This window comes from Vanellus vanellus, assembly GCF_965231255.1.
Source record: "Vanellus vanellus genome assembly, chromosome: 1".
Lineage (NCBI taxonomy): Eukaryota > Metazoa > Chordata > Aves > Charadriiformes > Charadriidae > Vanellus > Vanellus vanellus.
In genome coordinates this window covers 12,420,463-12,446,841 of record NC_138905.1, presented here as the reverse complement: position 1 = coordinate 12,446,841, position 26,379 = coordinate 12,420,463, and the positions used below count along the sequence as shown (strand labels likewise).

The window sequence follows — 26,379 nt, the reverse complement described above, 5'->3', positions numbered from 1 at the left end:
ATATTTGTTAAAATAGGAATTCCCCTTTGATTCCAGCAGGATTTATCAGCAACTGGCATCTCTGTGGAGCAGGAACATTTTTTTCAAACTTCTTATGACATACAGAAAGTCAGCATTGGTCTGCAATGCTCAGGCTATACCCCAGGGTTCAACTGACAGCTAACGAAAGCCTAATTGATATTGTTTCTTCCCTAGAGTTTTTTATTTCAGTCAGCACAGAGGGTGAAGAGAGGAAAGTGGACTGAGATGAAATCAGGCTGTGAGCAAGGGAATGGATGGCTAGAAAAGCCCACAGTCTTTCAGATTTTCTTTGATTATTATGTCTGTGACTGCATCAAATACAAACTTGACATTCTGAGTGTCCGTGGCACATGTCAAGTGAGAATATATCTCTTTATCTTGTTTCCTTATGTTCAAGTCTAGGAATTGTTTCTTGATGTAATTTCCAGCGTCTTCAAATGTATTTAGTCCTAGCAGAGAACAGTAAAAGAAACAGAAGACATTTCAGCTGTTACTTCTTCACAGCTTTTAAGAAACAAGAATTCTTGTTTTCTTTTTTTTCTTTCTTTTCTTTTTTTTTTTTTTTTCTAAAGGGAATTAACTCCATGCATTAGGTATGAAAATTTTGTATCTAAACTGCCCACCTAAATTTAAATTTCAATGCCTAACCAGAAGTCCTCATTTCTGAAGTGAAATGCTCCTGAGTAAGTCAGCGTGAAACAGTTAAGGACCTTAGAGCAGAAAGTGAGAGAAACACAAGAAAAACGCAAGGAGCATAAATTCAAAGAGGATTGGGCAGATAGCAGACAAAATTGGTGGGAAGTACAAAAATTAAGAGATAAAGAAATGACAAAGGGGAAACATTCAGATGCTTATATATTCAGTCATAATTTCTTAGTGCAGCTTTTCTGCCTTTCAGCAGCGCTCCTTTAGAACAGCAGCCGGTGTGACCACTGGCACCGCGCACCTGCTGAATGTCCGGAGCGGCAGGAGACTCTTGGAGGCAGGCTGCTGCGGAGAGCCCTTGCTGGCTCCCAGCCTGTCTGAAGCCTCAGGCGGCGTAAAGTGGCGCCACTCCCCTGAGTCTAGCACACAGTGTTTGATTATCCCAGTGAAGCACTGAGCAATTTTGGGTTGCTGTGTCCCGAGAAAGGGAGTGAAGGAGCTGGTTTTCAGGAATTGGACAGAACTCGTCTTCTAATAATAATATTGCTTTAAACATGCTTAATTCTGGACACTCCCTATCCAAATACATTAGGTTAATACTAAAATGCCAACAGATTTTGGTTTTTCTCTGTCACTTTCTGACATAGTCTCACATATTCTCTTGCATCAGCTGGGAACAGCTGCTGCTTTTTATTTCCAGTAGACGCTACTGTGACAAGAGGCCGACTTCCTTTATGGAATGGGTTTTCAAAATAGGGACAAAAAGTTTAGATTCAGTTATGGTATGTGTGAGGGATAAGCCACTGACTTGTAGTGAAACATTGGCTGGGTTCGTCACACCGCACTTTAGCCATCTGAAACTTCTCGTTCTCTCAGCTTCCTCTACCACCAATTGAGAGAAATAAGCATCTCCAGAGAAAGACAACCCCAGTCTAGGCTAAGCAATATGAGTAGGTGAGATGAATTGGATTCTGGCTGTGTCTGTCCCATACCATTCTTTTAAGAGAAAGGCTAGATGCTTCGATAAGATACTTAGTATTTAAATGGTTATATAGAGGTGACCTGACTCAAAGTCTCAGTCTTTAATGCATGGCCTGCACATCATCTGAATGTATTTTCTTCTGAAACTCCCAAAACTTACCACTATACTCAGGAAAGCAGATACTCAGGTGAACTTTTGCTATTTTCTCTTGAAAGAGGTCTTTTTTGTTTAGAAACAGCACGATGGAAGTGGCTGCAAAGCATTTGTGGTTGCAGATGCTGTTGAACAGCTGAAGGCTTTCATGCATTCTGTTCTGTTGAGATGCAAAAGTCAAACATGAGAGACTGACAAATCTCATCCCCATATGTCATTTTTACTGTAATGTTCTTTACTGGCAAGAACCAATACAGCATAATGGCCTTTAAATTGTTATTAGGGAACAGGAATAGTTCTGATATGCCATCAGAGACTACATTAAAACTTAGCAGGAAAAAGGGTTGTTTGTCTCTTCTGACTCACCACTTCTTTATCTTCCACCAGAACCATGTCATAGGCACTGAGTGCAGCACAGAATATGATGCAAGTAACTCCCTCAAAGCAGTGAATCCACTTTTTTCTCTCTGATCGCTGTCCACCCACATCAAACATCCTTTGCAGAAAAGATAGCATATGTACGATGTAAAGCACTAACTAATAAGGACATAGCCATGCTCTTAATGTGCAGAGTTCAACTGGAGATGAATGACAAGCAAATATCCAGTTTTTCCAAATATTGGTCTGGTTCTATCCCAACAGGTCAAGGAGTACTATGTATCGTATGGCTTTGTAGTGGGCATAAAATGAAATGTAAAGGCTTAAATACCTGCATATAATACATTCAGTACTTTCAGGTGGCACTCTGTGCTGAGGAAGTGGGGCTCTGCGTAAGAGCTCAGTGCAGCACTAAGCCCTGCAGGTGTGGGTTTATTCAGGACAGAATCCATACATGAAACATCAAAAAAAGACCCTCAAATCCCCAGTCGTTTGTTACTTCATAGTTTCGCTTGTAGTGAACTGACACATTGATCAATAGGGCATATGACTGGAAGCTGGTCACGGGTTGACCCGCTGGTTATGTTTAATGGGCTGATGTAGATCTATATTTAGTCATCTATTAATTGCCTTGGCACGATTGCTTAGCTAGCGATATAACCTGCAGCATGCGTTTGGCAGGGGGAGTGTCTCAGCCCTATCAATCTCATTAGTTGCTATTTAAGCAGCAGTTCGTGGGGAGCTGGAATCCATCTGTAGAAAGGAAAATGTAGGGCTGTCCTCCTGTGCATTAATTTCCTTCAATCTTTGCCACAAATTACTGCCTTTGGGTAGTCGTATGAACTTTTTATGGACTCTTTATATGAGGTCCAAAGCCAAGTGAGCATACCTAGCTGGGACCTACTTCAGGCCCTAGTTAGGACCCAACTGAGATGGAGCTGTCATCAAAGCTACAGTTGTTCTGCTTAGCACTGGCTTTCAAAAATTCCCACTTACATTTGCACTTCGTCAGTGAAAAGAGATAGGGCTTTCTTTTCACTATTGTTCTGGCATAAAAAGTGCCAAACTTGAACATTTTTCAAGAGCATTAGAAAGGAGAAAAAATGTAAAAAATCAAATTTATCCTACCCTTACTTAGTCTGTTTCCTTATATGCATGATGACTTTTTCCCTGTGCTGCCTGTTGTTGAACTTAAAACTGTAAAACCTAATCCCCTGTTGCATTATCCCTTCCTTCAAGAAACTGCATTAGATCTTATTTTCTGGATGTATCTCCTGCAGTATCTGAAAATTAAACACAACGCAATTTTTATAACAATGAAAATATTGGGATTCAGTATGAAAAAAATCATGTTGGTAATAAAAAGAGAAAGAACAATTTGTTAGTGAAACACCATTTTTTGTGGTATATTGGTCCTGCTTTCTTCACCATCAGCAATGCAGCTGATGGAAACAACGGTTATTGTTTATAATTTTTCATCCTGCTTAGAAGAAATGAAAACCTTCCCAATTCTCATGATGAACTCTTTCTGCAGCTGAGGAGTAATTAGAGAAAATGATTTTTTTTTTTTCTAGTACATTTCATCTCTTTGTCTGATCATTGGGTGTCTATAAATGTGAATTATTAGGGAATCAGGAAGCTGTTGTGGAGCAAGATGTTGATAACAGTAACAGCATTCTTCCAAGCATATCTTCACAGTTCCATATGCCTACTGAAGAGTGAGGTCAGTATGAATAAAGCATCTTGACTTTTGGCTGTGATTATTGTGCAAAAGTCACCTGCTGTTATGTTTTCCTTAATTTGTGGTATGTAACTCTGAAATCAGGGTTATGAGGGGGGAAAAAAGCTTCAAAATTTAGTCTGTGGTAAAATTTCACAAGCATACATAAATCATGAATCTGTAGTCACTTCCTGCAAGCTTTTAGCGTATGGCCCTGTGAATATTCATGAGAAGTCAGTTAAAAAAGGACAAGATCAAGGCCATAGGCAATGCTTATGGACAGTTTTCGTTGTATTAACCTTAGTTTGCTTAGCTTTTCTTATGTCGGCCCAGAACTTAACATATGCATGTGTAAAACTGAATTCCCTCTATGAGTGGTAGAAAATGTATTTCTGAGATGATCTTTTTCTTTTACCAAGACAGTCAAAATTAGTCTTGAAAGCTCTATATTTTCCCAGCACTGGTCTTGGAAAATTTAGCTACAGGTATGGGACTATCTGTATGTTCATTTGTCCTAATGGTACATATAGTGAGACCTGAAGACTAAAAGAAAGCTTGCCTGATTGCAATCAAACTCTCCCGAGCACATCAATGGAAACAACAGCAGGAGAGGATCTATGGAGATCAGACCACCTTTTAAAAATACTTAAGTGTGTTCTGAGCTCTGGAAATCAAAGTCAACATTAGTGAAATAAATTGAAGAGCGCAAGAAAGCTAAATTACACTAAACCAGCAAAGTAACCACTAAGAAGGTAGCAGATAAAGAGAGATGTTTTCTGTGCACTGTAATTCAGGTCCCTGGAGCAGTACTGGGAGTTAGACTTTTACTGCACAGATACAAAATGTTTTCTGCCTCATTCAGTGCAGAAGAGGGACAAGTGCTTAGTGAATGAGGCATCTGTTCATGTTTTCTTTTTATCCATGTAGGGCTTGTGACCCCAAGCCTCATTTAAGTACATCAACCAAAACTCACTCTGAATGCGGAAGTGTTCCTCTCTTTATAGGTGTTTCTATGGTACTTACCAACCTAAGTGCGGAGTCATCAAGATACTCCAGCTGTTTTGCATTGCTCTGGCTATGCAAAGTAGCAGTAACTGGCTGGTTAAGATGTATTTATAGCTGCTCTGCATCCCCTACAGCAGCTCAAAACCCTCAAACTATTTTCTAGTGATTTTACCTCGTATTACTCAAGTGCCTAAAACCACTAATGAGTGTACTCACATAACACTACTGTGATGCATAGCAGAGAGGCTAAACACAGTGGGTTTTGTGTTTGTGGTGGCATTAGGAGCCTTCCTTTTGTTTGCAGACACTCAGGTAACTTAATTCACAGTTGTGCTGCATTTCAGTTGGACCTAGAAACTAATTCTGATATTGGAATTTCAGCAGCGATAACATTCCTGTCAAAGAGGGTTTGCACTCTGATGATTTCTTTCTCCATCCTGATTTTATTTCTTACATAAAACTATGATTGTAAATGAAGGTGCTCAGATTTCCAATGTGCAAAGCTGTCTGGAAATGTGTTAATCAGAGAAGAAGATGATGTCTGTGACATTGCACTGTAGCAAGTGGTAAGTGGGTAAGTGGGTAAGTCCTGAACTTTCACAAGTGATCACTGTACTAATAGGTGATAATAATTTATTTGTAGGGCATCTACTTCAGAATTCTATTTTGTATATGTAATCTCTGTTGTGTCAAACTGTCTGTGTGGTAGCATACATAGTTTGGGGGATGTTTAATTGCCACATGAGGAGAAAAATAGAAGCCCCATGAATAATGTAAAATTTATAATCCTGGTGGTTTATACATCCATCTATCTCTATAGGCAGTTTCTTGTCTAGACTACATTCTTCAATATGCACCCCAGCTTTTAAATTAAGAATTGAATGGAATTCAGTCCATTGAGAAAAAACATTATAGAACAGTGAAACCATCATAATTCATTTAAATACATGTGGAATTAGATGCTTTTAATTGGTTCACCAAGCATAGCAAAATCTTGAGTATCTGAAATCATCAATTATTTTCAGTCAAATTTCTCAGATACATTGTTTTCAAGATTTTTTTCTGAACATTTTGGATTTCATCTTAAATGAGCATGAAGACATGCATGCTAATACAGAAATTTCCCATGGGACAGAAATTATTACCTTTTTTGCCAACCGTAATGCATTCCCGTGTTAAGAGCAGTTATTTCTGTTCTCAAGAGAGTGAAAGGTTGAGAGTGCATGCAAATTAGTAGTCATCAAATGTTTTGCATGCTGTTAAGGACATTTGGGTAAGCAAATTTCATAAATGTCACAAACAATTATTCAAATGGCAGGATACAAATAATGCTTTTTAGACACTTACATATGTAAAAATGTCTTTTAGAACCTGATATTCTGAGGTCTCTTAACAACAGTCCATTATATGCTTCAAGTTGGAGTACTGGTGCTAAAATATCTTGCTTTTTTGGCTGTTTCAAAATATCCAGTAAGAGGGGATTCAAGGATATCACAATGGGATTAGCAATATTATAATAGGTCAATACCTTTGAAAGGAAATACTTAAGAAAGACAAAACCACAGAAAACTGTCAAATGTGGCTTTCGTACCTGAAGTTCAAATCCTTGAAAGAAAACTGAGTCTCTATAATCCCAGTTGTTTTCACTCGGGAGTGCAAAACATCTTGCTCACTAGGCACGTAGTCCGGCCTTGCTAACCTCTCCAAATCGTTGAGGTAACTAAGGAGATTAAAAAGAAACGGTGGTTGGTCAATTCAAAAGGTGAAATGAGCATTACAGAATCATTTCATATTGAGCTGCTTTTAAATATTTTATGTAAATTACACATTTAAATACAATACTATACAGTCTAGATCCACAATCTAGAGCCTTTCTTTTCTTCTCCTCCCCTCCCCCACCCCCTTTGTATATTGAAGTGTAATTTAGTTGTATATAATAAACATATTTCTGAGAATTTCAGTTCAGGAAAATCCTCATTTTCCTCAGGCGTACTAAAACCCCACCTTGTCAGGAAAGGGGTTTTGTCGATTTGCTTTCAGCAAGTGGAAATTACCACCACAGGGGAAAAACCGCAAACATTTTTCAGAAGCAGATTGACTAGAAATTATTGCATCTTATCAGACCTGTGGTAACAATATCTTCCTTCCTAAGTGAAAGGGAGGGCATAATATTTTGGAGGAATTCACATTTAGGGGCTGTTTTTCCTGCAGACCTATCAGTTTACAAGAGGAAGGTACATGATAATTTAAAAAGAAATATATTTTGTAATCAAAACCAGAAGCTTCAATGAAGCTGAGGACCCCCTAGGTTAGTATTCTCACAACCCCCTGGTAAAGAGTGCATTATCTGGTTTTATGTCTGGCATACAGAGATAAAATCTGCATGAAAGGAAAATCCAAACCAGATCTTTGAAGCCTGTTCTTGTCCTACCACCAACCCTTCTCCCGTCTCTTCTAGGGGCATGCAGTTTTCCCAAAATGGCTGGGCAGAACCTATGAATCCCTCTGGCTGGTCTGGGAATCTGTGTAAAGAGGTTATGAATTGAAAAAAGGAAAAGAAGAGGTGATGTCTGGGGAGCTTCCTACATTTTCACTACTAATATTCAAATAACAAAGTCAAAAGGAAGAAACCACATACAATAGTTGAAGAATTTCCAAGCTTTCGGAGTCACAGTTGGTACCTTTCCATTTGTAGCCTCTTGTCTCTGACAAAAAAAACATGGTCTCGCTAATGTTTGTTAGGCTTCATGCCTTTTTTTTCTTCTCTAACACAAAGTCTGCCCAGCATGACATTCTGCTGTTCAGTTTAACCAGATGACTACCAAAACAAACCTCACAGCTCATCATCCTTGTCTACAATATTAATACATCTGTAAGTAAAAAAATGAAATGAAATGAAATGAAATTAAATTAAATTAAATTAAATGATTATATAAAATAAAATAAATTTTTAAAAAGCTAGAATCTTCCATATGAAGATTTGTAAGTAATGCTTGAAAATGGGATTTTGTTATTTTAAATTGAATAAACTGTATCTGCTCAGCAAGGAGTGCTGAAGTTGATCTGAGTAATTCAATGTTTGCCCATTATTTAAGTCCAGGTAACAATAATTTTTTTTTAAAAAAACCAAACAATATAGCTCTGGATCTCTGAGTAGGGCCTGAGACAAACTCATATTAACTCACCTTTGTGGAAGGCTGAAACAAAAGACATTTTGCAATTTATAAAACATGTAAGTACTAAAGTAAACACTTGTATATAAAATTCATTATAAAGATCTGATAGTTCTTAGTCACAAATGCCTAAATTCAATTCAACGCAACCAATTGTAATTGCATTAACAATTTGACCAGGTTAATTATCTAGTTAATGGTGCAAGAGAGTCATCTCCAGATTCTTCCTAGACCTGTAGGCAGCTCCAAGGCGACCCTCTGCAGGCCGGCTCTCCACTGGCAAAAGAGGGAACGCAAACTAGGAGGTTGGTCTAAACGCCTGAGCTTTCCTTGGCTTGAATGAGGTGACAGGAATCCTACCCTGAGAGGCAAACGACTGAGCAAGCGAGAAGCACCATGTAGTTATACAATGACATTTAAAGTCACGATTTACAATCCCGATTTTGCCTCTTCCTTACCCATCACTCCATCTTGAAACAAGATTAATTCCAGTTGAGCCTAAGGAAGAAATTCCAGCCAATTTTGGCATAAAGGAGATTTTCTGTTATTCAAATGGTCTCATTTTGTTTTTCAATTAAAAGACACAGGGGAAAGGCAATGATCAAACTTCATTAGCATGAATTTATAATGAAAAGACTGAAAGAAAACCTCAGAGTTTACGCAGTAAATCAATACTGTGTGTAGGAACTGATTCACAGGAGTTGAGAAATAGGGGGTTGGTTTTGAAAGAAGTTGAAAAGTAGCATTAGAAGGTTGACTGACTCTAGCTGGTTTTGAACTGATCATTAGAAGGCCAGTGGCAAGGGCAAATTTTAAGTTGATTTTAATGGTTCAGAGCCAAAGGCTAGATTTTCAGAAGCATCAGGTACTGAAAGATGAAGACAGAGGATTAACGAGATTTTCAGAAGTGTTCAAGCAGATGAAAAACATATTGTTGTTTTAATGTAATGCTAGCAATAAATAATGATTATTGTCTCCTTTACAGTCTATACTAGCTCCCTTAAATACTGAAACCTATTGCAGGTTAAAACATGACACAGCCCGTAATGCTGAGAGGGAATTACTGTAGACTATCCTATCTTCTTATCAGGCAGCAAAACCTAATCTGCGAGGCAGAGTGTATGCACTAGAATGTTACCTGGTGAACAGGTAATATTTTTTTTTTCTGCATTTTTTTATAATTATTTTTGGTTTGGTTTTTGTATTTCAAGACGTGTTTTTCCTTTTAATTATGATCACGGATCCAGGCTAAAGAGTCCCAGCTCTCTCAGCCTTTCCTCGTAAGGGAGGTGCTCCAGTCCCTCAATTATCTTAGTTGCCCTGCACTGGACTCTCTCCAGTAGTTCCCTGTCTCTTTTGAATTGGGCATTCCAGAGCTGGACACAGTATTCCAGTTGTGGCCTCACCAGCGCAGAGTAGAGGGGGAACATGACCTCCCTCGATGATGACTGACTTGTTATGGGATTTTAGTACTGGGGACTGCACTGCGCCCTGTCTAAAAGGATAAGTTAAGAGACAAAAGATTGCTCTGTACTGTTCCTATAGAAATACAAGCCTGCCATAAAATACTGCCAAATCGGGCACAAATCGACACAGGCAATATTTGCTTTGGTTACATATCTTGCAGAAAGGTCTTCATTCTAGTTTTGAACATATAAAGAGATAAAGAATTTTTAATATTTTCATGGTGTATCCCTTCTACTCTCCACAATTAGTGGGCTGTTACTGCTTTCAGTTTGCCTGGCTCCTGGCCTAGCCTCCCATCGTGCCTTGCCCTGCCGAGTAGAAGGGTCACCCAACACCTTGTGAGGTTTCACCCTGCAGGTGCCCTCAGCCTGTAGGAGGAGCTGCAGGAGCAGAGAAACCTCCAGCTGCAAATCTTGGAAGATGGACCTCAGCTGGAACAACCCCCTGCCCTAGGTCTAGAGTCAGGCTTGGGCACTGTAGGAAAACTCTGACCCAGGTGACACCTCCCTTTTCCATCTTGTATGAACTTGTGGAGAAAACAGCAGAGCAGGACCACCGTAGCCTGCAAGAACAGCTGTAGGAGCAACCAAACCAGGGACTCCAGAAAAGTCTAAGCTTACTGACAACATCTAAGCTGGGAGATGTACTCCAGCGGAATGGTGACCATTCCTGGAGCAGAAGCTGAGCAGCCCTAGTCCCCTGCCACCTCCTAGGTCGCAGACAGGGAACTGGGGCCGTCAGGTTGGAGAGCGGCTGTAGCACCACTGGCCAAGACCAGCCGGATGCTGAGATGGTGACGGCCCAGGGAACACCCATCCATGCATCCGGGTTAGTTTAGAGGAAAGTTTTTATAGCTTTCTCCGGACTTAAGTTTAACAGCTTGAAATATATACATCCAAAGTGCAGCTCTAAAAAACTGTAAAACCTGTTTCAATTCTCCTTTTCCCTCATTTTGCCAATCTTGTAAGTACCAAGGAGAGAATAGACTGTTTGGTTCTTACAGTTTAAACCAATTCACAGAAACAAGTTGTTCCTTGTTTTCACTTGTTTCCTTCGGTTAAAAATATATTATAAATATTAGCAAAAAACCTCATTCATTTCAGGTTAATGAGCAATAATTTTCGTAGCGTGAGGAGGCGTTCTTGTGGCAAGCCTTCCTGTGCTGCCTGTTAGGGTAGTAGCCAGCTGTTCAGCATCTGCAGCTGGCGTCACCTACTAGGCTGCCGAGTCGTTGAGCTCGTACTCCGCCGCCCTTGCGAAGCAGGCCTGTGTCCCGCCGTCGCTCCACACTTGTTTGATGAGTTCAACCAACTCAGAAGACATGTCGCCATCCTCCAGCGTTGTTGCCATGGCACACAGCTTCCTTTCATCTTCCTAAAGAGAAATTTCAGTAAATATTGTGGAAGCACACTTCCACCTCCTTGAAGATGCGCTTGGTTTGCAATGAGTTGGCAGGGGCAAAATTTCTGATTTTCACAGATTTTTCCAGGGAGCTGTACTCGCCTGTGCACATGAATATCCTTTTACAAGTTCACTTTGCTTTAGTTAGGGGCAAGGTTACACAGAAATTGTGATACACGGAGTTTTCCTCTTTTTGTTGTCTTGTTTTGTTTGTACAAGGGCTCAATTTCATCTTACCATAGGTATTCACAAAAGGTCCAACTTGGAAGGAAGGCTTTTATTGTAAGAGAGAGTAGTGGGGTATCAAAAACTAAATAAAAAAGGGTATTTAAAGATTAAACATATTATAACTACATCAAAGCAGAAATATATGGCTAAATATATTTTTGAATGTATTTGGAAGAAAAAAAATTCTAGCTGTAGGCCACAGTGAGAAATGTGGCAAAGTGGATATAACTAGTGGATACATTTCCCATACGCTTTTTTTTTTTCATTTTGGGAAGAAGAAACCTGTAACTGAACAAAATCCCAAATACTTTAAATGTATTATTCTGTAATTTCTTCCTTTTGCAGTCAATCCAAAAAGACTTCAAGTAATCTATTACATTGAAAATGTTTCTTTTCAGTGTTTAACAGCTTAGGAATGTACTGTAAGTAAAGAGCATGATTAAAATAGGGTCATTTGATACACTGTCACAGCAGTGGATAATTATAGAATATAATTCCTTCCTAGCCGTATAAGTAGACAACTGAAGTGACTTGCAATCAATAGTTGCAAAAGTGTAAATGGATTCTGACAGGCACTGTTTTGGCAGGGAGTATGTTTTATTAAAAACTAGAAAACATCTACACAATAATGTGTAGCAATTTTATTTTAGGTATGCATTATATATATATGTTGCAAAGAAACTATATGTGTTTATAGAAACTATGTATGTTTCAATAGAAGTTGGGGTTTATGGCAACTTTGGAAAAGTCAGAGACCAAGCAAAAGTGAAACAATGCAGGTTTTCTAAAATATTGGAGAAAATGAGTTAGCATGGAGAAAAAGAAAAAAAAAAAGGGGGGGAAATATCCACTGGAGAATTTGAAAGAGAACGGAGGGCAGGCACACAATTGCCCTTCTATGTTAAACACTACCGACTCCATTCTACACTCCCGTCCTCTTGCTTGGTGCCGGGATCAGCAGACCTGAGTCACGCTTTCTCGTGCCTGCCCCTCATTTGTCTCCAGGGCTGCTCTCCAGGGCGCACACTTGTTCAGCTTCAAGATAAGAGATGGAATGTTCTCTCCTTCAAGATATCACATATCATTTAATGATTATAGCTATCCTCCTACAATGTTGGATTTGTTGGTTGAACAGCTTGCAGTGAGAAGCCTTGAGCTCAGACCCTCCAGGTGTATGGTAAATATTCATTGATTATTGTGCAAAAGGTGGCAACTGTGGATTTTGATGCTTACGTAAAAAAGGAAGATAGCGGCAGATTGAGGTTATCATAGCCCTGGTTTATATAATGTTTCATTTCTCTTTGGCATTTAGACAGACTTCAGATGATTTGCATATTAAAAATAGATTGCAGTGGGGCTTTAGGAAGAAAAAAATACCTCTCTCACCTGAACAGATGTTGTTCGAAATTTCGTGCTGAGGCACCCCCAGGACCACTTAGAGGTATTTACAGGCAGTCCTGGAAAATGGATGAACCCATTGCTTTCAGGCCCTAGATAAGCCCAATCTTTGGGCTAAATGACTTTAAGCAGCTAAATCTGACCAGAACACAGCAAGAACAAAGTCCAGCTGAAATCAAAGCTTGTATCAAAGCAACTCAAGCTTATAAATGGCTTATGATTTTACAGAAAATGCAAGCTAAGTTTGTTTTTGGAAGAGATGGCAATGTTTAGTGGTGATTCAAATAACTGTGACCAAAATTTCTGTTTTCTTAAAAACTCACATCCAGGTTGTTTTTATGTGTTTCAGGGGGAAAAGGAGGCAGGCACTGCAAATATTTTATACAGGTGTATTCAACTGTATTTCTAGAAGCTATTTTGCCAATGACAGTAAGAGCAGGCTTACTGTGCTATAAATGATAAACTTACAAAAGCCGTATTTTCTGCCCTAGGTTGTATATAACGCTAACAAACAAACTGGGCTATTTAACAAAAAATTTCAATCACGGTTCCCCAGGGTGTGAAATCCCTTGAAAATAATGTCTGTAAAAGTGGCATAGATGATGAGTGAACGTGTGTAAACCTCTCAGAAGGTTTGGTAGGGCTGAGAGAAGAGGCTGAAGTACTGGGGCACAGGCAGAACGTATCTCAGGTATAGATGGCAAACGGAGCTTGGACCTGGTAGTGGATATTAGAGGCTGAGCCAGGTCCCGTGGGTAGGTGCGGCAAGGTTCAGCTGTCTTCGGCCATGTGGACTGGTAGATGGGTCCTTATCCTGTCTATCACAATTGAGGAGACCGGACCAAGTAGCAGCACATTCACATGGGCCTATTTTCTATGTGCTGCCTTTGGGCACCATTACGTTTGCTTGAATGACTTGCATTCATGGAGCCTTAAAAGAACACAGTAAGAAAAAATTTAGTTTCTGCGTTGTCAGATGACTATATGTGCTTCAGTAACCTCTGAAGGATTTATTTATCATTTTTTAGGTCAAAGTACCACATGTCATTGTAATGAAATGTAGACTTCTGGAACAAGAAAAGCTCTTTCAGATAAGCAGATGTAATAAACCTCTAGGGAATAGGCAGAATTTACCAAAACTGGAACCAGCTGATATTCTGACAGGCCTTTGAGAAATTCTCAGAAAGGTCTGAATTACAGGCAATAGATTAAATCATTGCACTGAGAAGAAAGGTATGTGTTTTTCCTTTACTTCTGTCCCTGAAAATTCAGCGTGATTGCCAGAAGATAGCAGGGCTTCTTACTGCGGCTCTTCCTCTGTGTGCTTGTGCGTAGGATTGCTAACCGTGTCGGGGAGGTCAGACTCCGCTTCTCTGCAGTGCCAATGCGCCAGTGCTGCTCCTGTACAACGGGGAGGTCTCTGCTCCAGGAGCAATGCCAAACTGAACTATTCCAAACATGTCTACATGACCCTTCCTTACATGGCGGAGCCCCAAGATTTGTTCATAAAAGGGAAATACTTATTGCATTTCCCAATAGTGATAAATAAGTCACTAAGCAGCTAAGAAAAGGTTTGGGTTTTTTATTTTTTTTTTCATTCTTATGTCTTTGCAAGTTGAACATTTCTTTTGTAACAAATGAAATGGCAGTTTATGCAAAGGTTGGACATCAGGCATCAGTCTTGAGAAAATAAAATTAAGTAAGGACATCTTGTCACATAAAACTCAAGCAGTACTTAGTTTCCACTGTCATAAAGCAAACACTGAACCTTCTTTGTTCTACTAGTCTCTACTCTTATATTACAAAAAATTGTATTCTGATGCCCATTTCAAGAGAAAGGTTGTCATACTCACAATTCTAGCTGGGTTTTCGTAACTGATTCCTAACTTGGGCATTGCTTTCACAATAGACAGGATAGACTGCACTGCGTTACTGTAAATGACAGGTCTGAACTCCATGCGTTCCTGGTAGGTGAAACCATCTTTATGGATGATCCTGGTGCAAAAATAGAAAACAAAAGATTTATGGGATGCATTAAAAAAAAAAAAAGAAAAAAGAAAGTAATGAAAAGTTGGATCATATGCTTTTCTGGTCAGCTTGAGAAAGAACTGAATCCATCTGGCCCTTGGAAAAGCATTTATCAATGCTTGATCTGCCTCTTCTGCTGGAACAGGTAAACAGTTTCTACAACTACGTAAGGTTAAGTTTATGAGGTTAGGTTTTGACTTCCCAGTCTGAGTGAATAGGTGTTGTTTTTTTGCCTTGTGGGGGGTTAATATAAGATAATGTATGAATCCAGAGCAATTCCCATTTCTGTGGATACAGGGCAAGATGCATAGCTGGACTTAGATCCCAAATCTTCCATTATGGGAATCTACGATGTCAGTCCTGGGGGGTCACATTGCTTATTTAATCATTTTCATTTTCATCCAGAATCTTACCTAAAGTAGAAAACTTACTGAAAAAAATATTTCTACACTGTGAGTTACTTCCTCAAGAAAACAACAACAAACAAATCTTTAATATTTCTTTGTACAGCAGTTACAATTTCTAGATATTGAAAGGTGTTACTGTTATTATCTGTAGGCTTTGGGGACATACATATCACTCCAGAGGATTTGGCCTGTATTCCAGAGGGCAAAGAACCTTAGCAGTCAAATTCAATTAAACTGATTCTGACAGAGGGATTATAATTTCATAATCCTCCTTGACTGGAGAATGGCATGGGGTTAAAGTTCTCCAAGATCAGTGTGCAGATTATATCATGACTCAGAGACAACTTTTTCCATGAGCTGTGAAAAAGGATGAAACCTTCATCTGTTTTGGTGGCGTGCATTCTCAATGAACAGACACTAAACTGCTTTAGCTGCTGCTGGAACCAAAACTCTTTTCCTCCTCACCTCAGTTGTTCAGCGATAAAGGCCAGGTTATTAAATAAATAATTTCTGGGCTTTGGGGTTTGTTTTTCCCTGTCTCTGACCAGAGATACAGTCTGGAAAGAGCTATATGAGCAGAAAGGGATGATGCGAAAGGATCTGACAGGTTGGCCCAGAATGAGTAGAGGTGTGTGTCTCGGGGAGACTTTCGCATTCAAGGGGAGAAGTCAGCCCTGTCAGAAAATAATTCACTCACACACACAGACAAAACCCAGATCATACTTGAATGTGCAGGAGTATTAACATCCCTCTGACTTACGGATGTCAGAAAACTCGAAAGTTGCCTTCTTGTATCTGTAGGAATAGTGTCTGTAGGAAAAAAGGGATCTCTAAGTGTTTCCCCAGTCACTTCTAGACCAGGCAGATCTATAAACTGTGTTTTGAAGCTTTGGTTTTTTGATTGCTGTTTTCAGCATGAACACAAGCACATCTGCAAGATTTGAAGGAATCCTCTTGAACTTGGGAGGAAAATAAAGGGGAGCTGTGTTATTCAGCCTGGTATACTAGTGAACCTGCTTTTGCCATCTTCTGAATTATCCACGTATCCTTGTGTCAACACAGTGATTTGAATGAAATAATAAGAATTGTTTAGAGGGGATGTTTAATGTAGCTCCCTGACAGTGTGCTGGATAGTCTGGATTGCTGCTTGAGCACTACGGAACATTAAGCAATGTCCTCTATATGAAACACCACGGAGCCTAGAGCTTCCCACTGGTGTAGGTGGCCTCTCTTAATGGGTCAGATCACCTTTAACAAGAAATAATTTCAGCTGCCATCAATGTTGAACCTTGTACTGGTACTTAAGCATATTCTTCTCACTTTTACCCTCCCTACCTGTGAAAGCAGCAGCTTTTCTACAAATAATTGAATGAAATATATAGAAACTCAAACCCCATGAAGTACATTAACTTGGTTTACCTACTTTGTGTGTCTCACAGTGGTGGCCATAACAGGCTTTCTGGGGAAGATGGGTGTTTCGCTTGTGGCTGCAAAAGTCTGGTATGAGAGAGAAGGAAAGGCCCTAACACAGTCCGTAAATGGCTATTTTATTTTTTCATGCTTTCCCTTTGAAGAACAAAGGAAGGAAGAAAATATAAGATTCTGAAATAAAAGTAGATTCTGTAATTACAGAAAGAAAACTTGGTTTTGCTGGAGGCTTTTCATGTTTTGTTTTGTTTGTTTCTTTTTGTTTCATTTTTGGTTTTTATTTTTTTTTTAAGATAATATATTTATGTTGTCTGGAAGAAAGTATGTTAGTTAAATCAGTAGTGAATTTTGCTGCTTTTATTAAAGATCTGTCATTCTTAAGGAAGGATTGTAAAACAGCCTGACAGCTTGCATGGCCAGAAGGAGCATTTTAGCGAATGGAAAATTTTCTTCCCTGATCCTCCTTGAAAAAATAAACAACCTTTGAAAACTAAATGCAGGATGCTGAAGGCATGAGGTGTTAGGCTACCAGTCATAATATCTAAATTATGTTTCTATTGGAGGAAAAAAGTTAGTCTCCTGCTTTTGGATATTTTTTTTTTTCATGCAAGGAGGGCTTCTTAGCAGATAGGTGGTGTTAATTCAATCTCAGCAGGCATGATAAATTACCAAATATTTTGTTTCCTGCTTTTCATTCGCTGAATTATTTATAGTAGGTTTGTACTGCTAATGTAGAGCATAGCACAGAAATACTCAACTTGGTTTTAAAAAGGTTATATCGCACAGTGGAAAGGATCTAGTGAGAAGCACAGAGGTCCAGAGAAGCTTTTTTTTTTCCTTTTTAGTTATCCCTCATAACCATTCTAGCCTTTTTAGGGCTTCACAGCATAACTATATTTTGAGCATCAGAAGATACTATGCAAAGCTCAGTGGAAGCATTTAACTTTGACTGAAATCTTCAGTCTGGAAAGAATGAGGTTTATGAATGAGAAAATTATATTAATAGGAGTAAAACTACCCTGATTTTGGTGGAAATTTTATTTTCTGCAAAACTGTTTCTTTTGTAATCGGCTATCAGTCTTCTCTAGAAAATCTTATGCTTCACTGAAAAAATTAATAACTGAAAGTGGTTTTTTTTAATGAAAAATTTCCCCTTTCTAAAGAAGTCCTTGGTTGTGACAGCAAGATGGCACTTTATATGAAAAAATGATAATTGTCATGAACAGTTTTCTTGTAAAATAGTTCATATTTGTGATCAGGTTGACAGCTCATAAATGCACAAGGCTTTACAGATAACTCTCAGTTTTGCAGTTTTTTTGCCCCCTCCTCAATGCTGTTAAGGGTTATCAGCCTTCTTAAAGTGCTCAATTCAGAGGAACATCTTTAATCTCCTCCTACTTGAGGAAGTTTTGATCACAATACGTTTCAATGGTTTGCTGAATAGGGAGGGTCTCCTGATTGAACCTCAAAACAGAAATAAAATTATCCACTATTTAACTGGAACAAAAAAAGTTAGCAAAGTATTTGATGGATGGTTCTGAATCTATTTTGTTACAAAATGAACTGCTTGAATAGTAGAAAGTTGCCCTTATGACATAACATTTTTTACTTAACTCTTTAAAATGTATTGGTGAAGATATGAAGTAGTTAGGAGAACTTAAATTTGAAATAGTCTTACTGATTTTGTGAAACAGTCTGCTTGACTTTTACACAGGAAGAGATTGGTGCATACAAAGTGGGGTCATGCCTAAACAGTTGCGATGCCTGTGTAATGTTTTTCTGTATTTGGACAGGTCTAGGAAGCAGAACCTGGATACTTTCTGTGGAAATAAGGCTAGATACAACAGCAATATTTTAGCAGATTACACAGTAAAGGAGGATTTTTGCTGCCTGTGTAAGTATGATCTCTTGAACTCAGGTGGATTATCTATTTAAAGAAGATACATGATTAGTATTTTGGCTACCCTTAAAAGAATAACATGAATGAATTTAGTTTTCTCCTGTTTTACTCTATGGGAAAATATTGTGATAGTGAATTGTAAATGGGGACACGCACACGCACACAAACACACACAAAAATTTGACCTTCCTCTAAAGCCAGGGGAAATAAAGCTACTGACTTCAATCTGTGAGGCACCACGTGCACTTTGAACAAACATGTGCAAGTATTCTTGTAGCAGATTTATGGTGCAGTCACAAGATCTTCCTAACCAGATGCTCAGTCCAAATTTGAACAGAGATTTCTGCATTTGAGCTTCTACAGCCTGTTTTTTTTTTTCCAGATTGAATATTGTATGAAAACCCTTTGGGGTGGTACTTTCTTTGCTAAAAGCAGTTCTCATGACTGTCCCTACCCATGCTAGATGGTGGGCAGCAGCTGCTGACTGTGTAGGCTGGTGGCTAAATATGCTCTCACCTGGCCCGTGGGAGACCTGAGAACAATCTTTCTGACCTCCGGCAGGAGCTGGAATAAGACTGTGGAGACCAAGAATGATCTACAGAGGTCATTTTGGAGAAAAAAAACAACTTTGCACTGTTATGCAATGTGAATCCTTCAATATTTTATCTTCACATCATATGCAATTAAACTGTGGAACTACTTGCCGTAGAATATTGTGGAGGTTATTAGTTTACATTGGTTAAGAAAAAGATTCAGGAGAAATGGAGGCATGAATTAACTGAGGGCTGCTAAACACAGTGATGCTGTCTCTGGTTCAGGATTGTGCCTGGGCCACAGATCAGCAGATACTGTTAGAGTATCCAGCGTAAGTATTACTGTGTGTTTGCTTGTCTGGTCTTCTGCTAGCATCCTTCATTAGCTGCTGCAGGAAACAAGAGACGAGGCTAGGTGGACCTGCCATGCCTGGTTGTCTCATACATTCATATTCTCACTACAGTACTGTAACTCCTACCAAAGCCAATGAAGAAGGTCCCCGGGTCTTCAATAAGGAGCTGGACCAGTGCATGATTTGATCAGACGGACTTGATTACCAATCCAGCTGTGTGTCTTAGTCACTTTGTGTTTTTCTTTATGTGGTGGTGAACGAGAACTTGATTTGAATGAAGTTTCTTTGCATTTTATTCAAATAAGCATAAATATTGTAATAAGACATTAGCTAGATAGCTTATACTACAAATACCAAATTCAACAACTGATGTGAATATTCATATACTTACTTCATTTGCTTTACAATAGTGCTCTTTCCTGACTCTCCAGCACCTGCAGAAGGGGAATGTTGAGAAGATTTGATTGATACATGAATAAGTAGCACGTATTAAAGATAACTCTCTGGAACACAGAATTTTGTATCTATGAAGACACACAGATCCCCGTTGCACTAACTATAACCCTCCCTAGTGTCCGTTCAGACTTAAAAAGAATGAAATCTTAGTAAAAGTATTAATTCTGAAAAGGAAAGGGACATTTTAAAAGAAAGGAAACTTCAGTAGAAAAATATAGACTCTTTAATTAGCCAGGAAATAAAATCTGGGTCATATTTTGATTTCATCCCTGGCAGACGCGCACAAAGACATGAGCAAACTACAGCTTCTGACAGTGTCCAATTCATTACATGATTTGTAGCTGCTCATTTAATGTGTTTCATGACCTTTTGTAAGCTAAGCCAGCCAGTTCCACGCTCTTTGAGCAGCCTCTGAGCAACTGGAAAAACAGAGCGTGAAGACTTGCATGTGGTGTAGCGCATGAGGCAGAGGCAGCACATGAGCAAATGTCTTGACACCGGTCTTGTGTTGGTTCCTCTGCCCCGTGGTCTTCTGCTATGAAGTAGTGTGGCTGGAGGTGGGAAACCTACAGAGCAATGCAACAGGTCCAGCTTGGGAAAGATTCTGCAAGAAATCCCCGTAGCTGGTGGGGAGGTTCAGGCATTTGCTGGCACAGCCAGTTGCAGAACTGGGGCATAGGTTCGGTCAGATTATGTATGGTTCATTTGCCCTTCGTATCTCATGGAAAGTGAGTAATCACAGTGCAAACCTTCTCAGTGCCAGTGACTATCATCTGAACGTCCGTCAGTGAGAGTGGTGAGGCTTGGCAAGAACTGCCAAACAAGAGCTGGATTTTGAAAGCACCTGAAGAGAGGATTTAATTTTGCCTGTGAATCCACGGGACAGGACTCATCACTGCTTTTCTCTTTGCAGATTATTGTTTACCTCACTGGACGGTGTCAAATACTTTTGACAAAAGAGGAAATCTGGGGCATAGATATTTTAACTGAGGGCTTCTCAGTGAATGGAACAAACTGATTACAGACTTTCCAAACAGATTTTGTAAAGCTAATAACATTCAAATGACAGGGATTAATTTACTCAAATGAATCACAACAGACAGTAAACCATACGCAAAATGTTTTCCAAAGCCCATGATGTGAACAGCAGAAAGTGCAAGAGAAAAACGAGCCTATGCAAAATGGGCTGATGCTGCCATCTGCCACAGTTTGGAAAAAATGCAAATTTGCCATAGATCATCTCTTATCCCTTCAATGCCCTTCTGAAGAACTTGGTAAAACCCTGTTGGTAAGGTGGCATTTGCTACACTTTTTGTAGGGAAGAGAGCAGGCTCTGCTGAGAATTCATACATTCACCTGATGGAGAAGAGCCAGGAAACATCGTATAGAAATGAGCCTCTCTTCCAGATCTGAAAGGCAAAGTTAAAATAGAGTGGGAGGCATAATTTCTATCTTTTGGGTGCATTTTTCTGCCTCTGCTCATCTTTAATTTATGATCCAGTAATGCCTTTATCTAAACAACAGATAGACTTTGGCTTCCCTCCGGAGTATCGTGTTAGTTGCAGCAGCATTTGCACCTCAGGAAATGGGTCAGAAACAATTTACTTTGCACCTGCTTCCTTTTTCCTCCCTGCTCCTGCGCAGCCTGCTCCTCCAGCCAGGCCCAGAGGGGACAGCGGGGACAGGGCTACCTTCCCACCCACCGCGGTAGCCTCCCGCTACAGGAACAGCAGCAAGAGTGCATGGTGACAGCCCTTATGTGACTGCATGGGGAGCTGAGGGCAGCTTCCCTTTAGGAGGCAGTGAAAAGGTCAATTATCATCAAGCCCAGATTTTCTGAATAAAAGATGAGAAGTTCGGCCCAACTTAGTTCTATCCTGAAGCTTGGAAAGTTTAATTGGCTTTTGAAAAACTCTCTGTCACTGTGAAGATTTGTAGCTCAGCCTGGTAGGGACCAGGGATAATACGTCATAGCCTGTATTTCACATTTCACAGATTTAAGATCTTGCTTTTTCAAATTTACTTCTGATTTCCCTACCTCTGTTTGGATGCCAAGTTTCCTTGAGATGGATAAAGGCACAGAAAAGAGAGGCACAGAAATCTCGGTCAATGCCTGAAACTCTGGCCCTGCTCCTGGGAGCTGAAAGATGTCCCCACTGCCAGTAAGGTCGATGGAAGTTTGCTCCCACACCTCTTCCAGAGATCACGTTCACCATGCCACCTCCACCTTCAGCGTGGTGCTGCACGCACAGCACTCTGGCAAACTAGAACTCGCCTCTCTTCTTCTTCTGCATATTTTGAATGGCACCCCAAGTCCCAAGCCCATTATGTTTCTGGGCACGTTGGGGCTGCAGAGGAGACTGGAGAAGTGCCGCACGGCACCGAGCTGCAGAGGAGCCACCCCCCAGCAGCCGGACATGAGCCGCCCCACCGCGCTGGGACTGCCTGACCTCTTCCCTGCAGGCCACCAAGGCTTATAGACAGAGGAGAAATAGAGAAAAAAATGGAGGTGCCTTGAAAGCCGGTGAGAGTCTCTCAAATTCAAAGGAGAACAGAACCCAGGACCTCAGCTGGAACTTGACATTACTGCTTTTCTAAGCAGAATTTGTTTGAATAGTTGTGGGAACTGGGGAGAGTAGAAGCACCTTTCAAGTTTAGCATCTGCTGAGCTGTTACAGAAGGTTGCTTTTGTATATTAAGCTGCTTTTGTGTCTTAGATCAAGAGCTATTATCTCTTTACAGTTATTATTTATGTGAAAGTAGAGGTTTGGTTTAGGAAAGTTTCCAGAAGTAAAGATAAGAAAATAACAAAAAACCCTACGGCCTGAATGTCGTTTGAAAACTGTGACAAAAGCCATTGACAATGACATAAAACTCAACAAATTTTCTTCATGGGAGAAAGAAACTAGAGAAGAGATCTAAGATCTAACCCTCTTGAGGGAATGAGGTCCTTAACTGCTGCCCCACCCCCCAAAAAAGAAAATCAGTGTATTCCAGTCAATAGGACTGTTAGGCCATCTTTGTGCTCAATGTCTTTCCTTCCAGCACAGGTGTTAATTACAAGAACTCAAACCCTACTTCAATACTGCAGTAACTGATCCATTTAACGGGTTTGAGATGCCTATACTTTAAACTTCTACAGACTACTTATCAGAGACCTTTTATAGTCAGTGGAGAAAAAAATTTGCTACTAACACTGAAACACTTTCAATTTTTGTCACCCTGAAGCAGATGTTTAAATTAAATTGGGTGAGTTGTGACCTAAAAGTGAGTATTTCTCAGTAAAGCAAGCTGAGGACGAGCAGCTCAAATGAGGGTGAGTTTTGTCCTGCCACTGAAAACCGTAGATGATGATGCCACGGAGCAATACTTTGAAAATAAATACTTTCACAGTTTTAATGTTTATTTAAACTGAACTAGGTTCATATTTCTGTGAAACATCACTGTGAGCACCAGCTGTTTTGGCCACATTTCAAATGCACGCTGTACTTTGCACACAAATAAATTGCAAGCTGGCCTCCTAAAAAGTATATAAACTGCGTGTGATGTGGAAGGCAAGATATGGCCCTGATTGATACAAAGGAAATAAAACTTCCGCCTTGGAGTTTGTTCCAGACTCATAAAGCAATCTGATTTTTTGGAAGTATAAATAAGTAGAGGCTAGATTTGTGGATGAGGCGGGGGGGTGGGGTGGCCTTGACAACATAGGAACGCCTAACACAGAGGACTTAACCCTTCTGGCTCCTGGACAACTTGTGAGGGACGTCACATAATTTTCTTCCTCCTCCAGTTTATATGTGCACTTTTTATGTGCGTGTCATATAAACTGTAAATTATCACCTCAACACAGATAATGTGTTGGCTCAGATCACAGACCTTAACATAAACAAATGTGGTGTCTTTGATTTCTGGATGTAATTTCATTTTTGCAAAGGGACCTATTGAAGGTTGCAGAGAAACCAGACCAGATATTAAATAATCCTCTCAGGAAATGGTCAGAATACATTTTTTTCTTTTTTTTTTTTTTTTTTTTTTTTTTACATTTTTAAGGGTAAGAGCATAATGATTACACTGAAAAAAATAATGATATACATATCCATTTTTTTTCTGAGCGTTTTCTACCAATTTGCCTACAGCAAAAGAAGCAATGGTGACATCTGGTCTGTAATACAGAGGGAACATACGGTCTGAATGAGCAGAAACCAACTCAAGTAGGAAGGTTTCGTTCAAGCCAACCAGCATTACCAAGCTGGTTGGCTTGACTGGAGCTGCCCTTGATTTATGAAGTGTAAAATTTGAATCATTTCCGAGATCACCTTAGAGGTATGGGAAGATAACAGGCCGAGATCTGAATGTAGTCAATTTAATCCTCTCCTACCTGGCCATTTCACTGGTTGACTATGGAAGGGGCTATATGGTGCCCCTTATATACGTTGCTTCAGCAGCTGTGATTCCAGGTGTTGAGGAGACACTTTCACTCTAAATGTGCAATAGGCTCAAAACGGATTCACATTTTATTCATCTCTTGCCTTTTTAAGAATAAGAAAATTCAAGCTGTTGCCTCTATATTTTTTTTTCCCCAACAGGCTTTTTTGCCAAGTCTTTTGTTCCTTGTGATTTGTCGTAACAGTTCCCAGGAGAAAAGATCTTCCAAAACACTGCCCACTGACAAATTTTAATATTTATCATGTGGGACATGAATAAAGGAAGATACTATAGAAATATATACTATAAAGAAGACTTCAGCAAAAGTATTTTAGATTCTGATGCTTGTCTCATGAAAATAGTGCTTGTATGGTTGATGAAACTGAAACATGTTCAGATTTGAAATAAATGAACTAGAAGTCTTTTTCATATAGCTTGCAATTAATCTCAAAGTGTTTTACTAAGGTTGTCTTAAGAATGTGATATAAATAGTGTCAGAAAAAGACTGATAATATGCATTCGGAAACATTAAGAACTGAAGTTCTTAATACTAAATACATGCATGTGTTCTGGGAGGGGTAATTTAGTCTGTGTCCTACTGTAAGACAGGCTCTAGTGCTAGTGCCGAGACATGAAGGCTTGAAGATCAAAATACATCATGAAACTGCTTATCTTATAAATTCCTCTTTATCTTATAAATTCATCTTTATCCTATAAATTCCTCTTAAAGGATTTCTTACATCTTCCTCATGGATCAGTGTTAGTTAAGGTCAGAGACAGGATGCTGGAGTAGACGGACCCTGATTCTAACTCAATATGCCAATTCCTTTTTGTAAGAGTAGATAGAAAAGTATTGAAACTTTATGAAAGTTCAAATGAAAGTATTATTCTGTTGGTTTTTTTTTTTTTTTTTTTTACCAACTCAAGCTTGTCTCAGTAGGGGCAATATTTTGTATTAATGTGGCACAGAAAATCTTCATATTCTCCACTGGACTGAAAAGCTTTGTAAACTTCAATCTGAATAGTGAGAGTATATAAAGGGTATCAAACTGCTACTTTCCTGTTATGATTTGAGAAACCTGCGTGCTTGTGTTTTTCTCTTATTTCTTTATTAATAATAGTTAGATTCTCAGCAGGTATAAATAGACTTTTTGCACAAGATACAACAGAGTTAAGCTGATTTACTTTATTGAAGGGATCTAGCTAAGTGTGAATCAATGTCAGTTTAAAAGCATTTGTAAACATTGCAGTTACAGTGAAGAAAAAAATAACATTTCAATGATCAAAGGCTTTTTTTCTACTCATTTGGTGAAACAAATGTGTACTCTCATAGAAGGCATCGTACTGTTAGAAGAAAAATATTAAGACAGTGGCAGTGTTACTGTGCTTTTGGATATTTCTTGTAGGCCACGCAGTACCATGGAAAAAAAAGAGAGAAAAATAAAGCTGTATCAAGAAAAAAAATTAGTTTTTCTTTTGCCATTACACCCGCTGGCTGCTGATAAATTGATCATAGTGTGGGTTAGAAGTAGTAGTCTGTGAGCATATTCATCTGTTTTCATCTTATTTCATTACTTTCTATTCCACTCTCCACAGTGTCATTTTTATACATTGAAAAAAAGCCCTTCTAAGTCACTTTCTGCTTCTGTAAAAAAATGAAGTGCAACAGTTTGGCAAATAAACAATATCAATACATTGTGACACCTGTGGATTTTCTGTGTAACTAGTTATCTCACTTAATCCTGCTGCAAATGAATGCTTATAGAGCCATGAAAAAAAAAAAAAAGATAAGTCTGTGCTACATGCTGTGTAAGTAAGCATCATAACATTTGTTCTAACAGTAGGTTCTTATTTTCTCAAATCTTTTCAAAGTCAATGATTAATAATATTTAAAATTGAGTACATGCAATGACATGGCCATTTCCAGCCTGTCCACTGTGATTTAATTAGTTGTTTCACAAGTGTTCATAACTAGAAAACATGTTGAACAATTATTACAGGATTGTCTTCTTCAAATAAAATAGTGAGAGGTGGGAAATTGACAGTACTGAAATGTAATTCCAGAGCAAGATAACCCATCAACGGAAAAGCATTATGAGCAATATTTATTCTATTTACCCAAGAGCAGTAGTTTGACTGTCCTGGCTTCCCGCTCTGCATCTGCCTGGAGTTTCTTTTCCAGTTCCCTGGATCTCCTGGCCGACTCCTTGCTCTCAGAACTGGCTCCGCTGCCCATCTTGAGGTGTTAAAACTCCTCGATTTGTCCAGCTGATTTGCT

At 39.2% G+C, this 26,379-nt stretch overlaps 1 protein-coding gene across 1 annotated transcript; it reads right to left on the bottom strand.

Annotated features, from left to right (window-relative positions):
- Positions 1 to 279: 279 nt before the first annotated feature.
- On the bottom strand, positions 280 to 26,379 carry GNAT3 (G protein subunit alpha transducin 3; the record flags this gene model as incomplete). The annotated part of the gene is made up of 8 exons (XM_082498340.1): positions 26,220 to 26,379; positions 19,612 to 19,654; positions 14,425 to 14,566; positions 10,761 to 10,918; positions 6,496 to 6,624; positions 2,168 to 2,297; positions 1,808 to 1,961; positions 280 to 470 (listed from the first exon to the last, which is right to left on the bottom strand). The coding sequence occupies exons 1-8, from the start codon at positions 26,335 to 26,337 to the stop codon at positions 280 to 282; spliced, it is 1,065 nt and encodes a 354-aa protein (XP_082354466.1). The 5' UTR covers positions 26,338 to 26,379.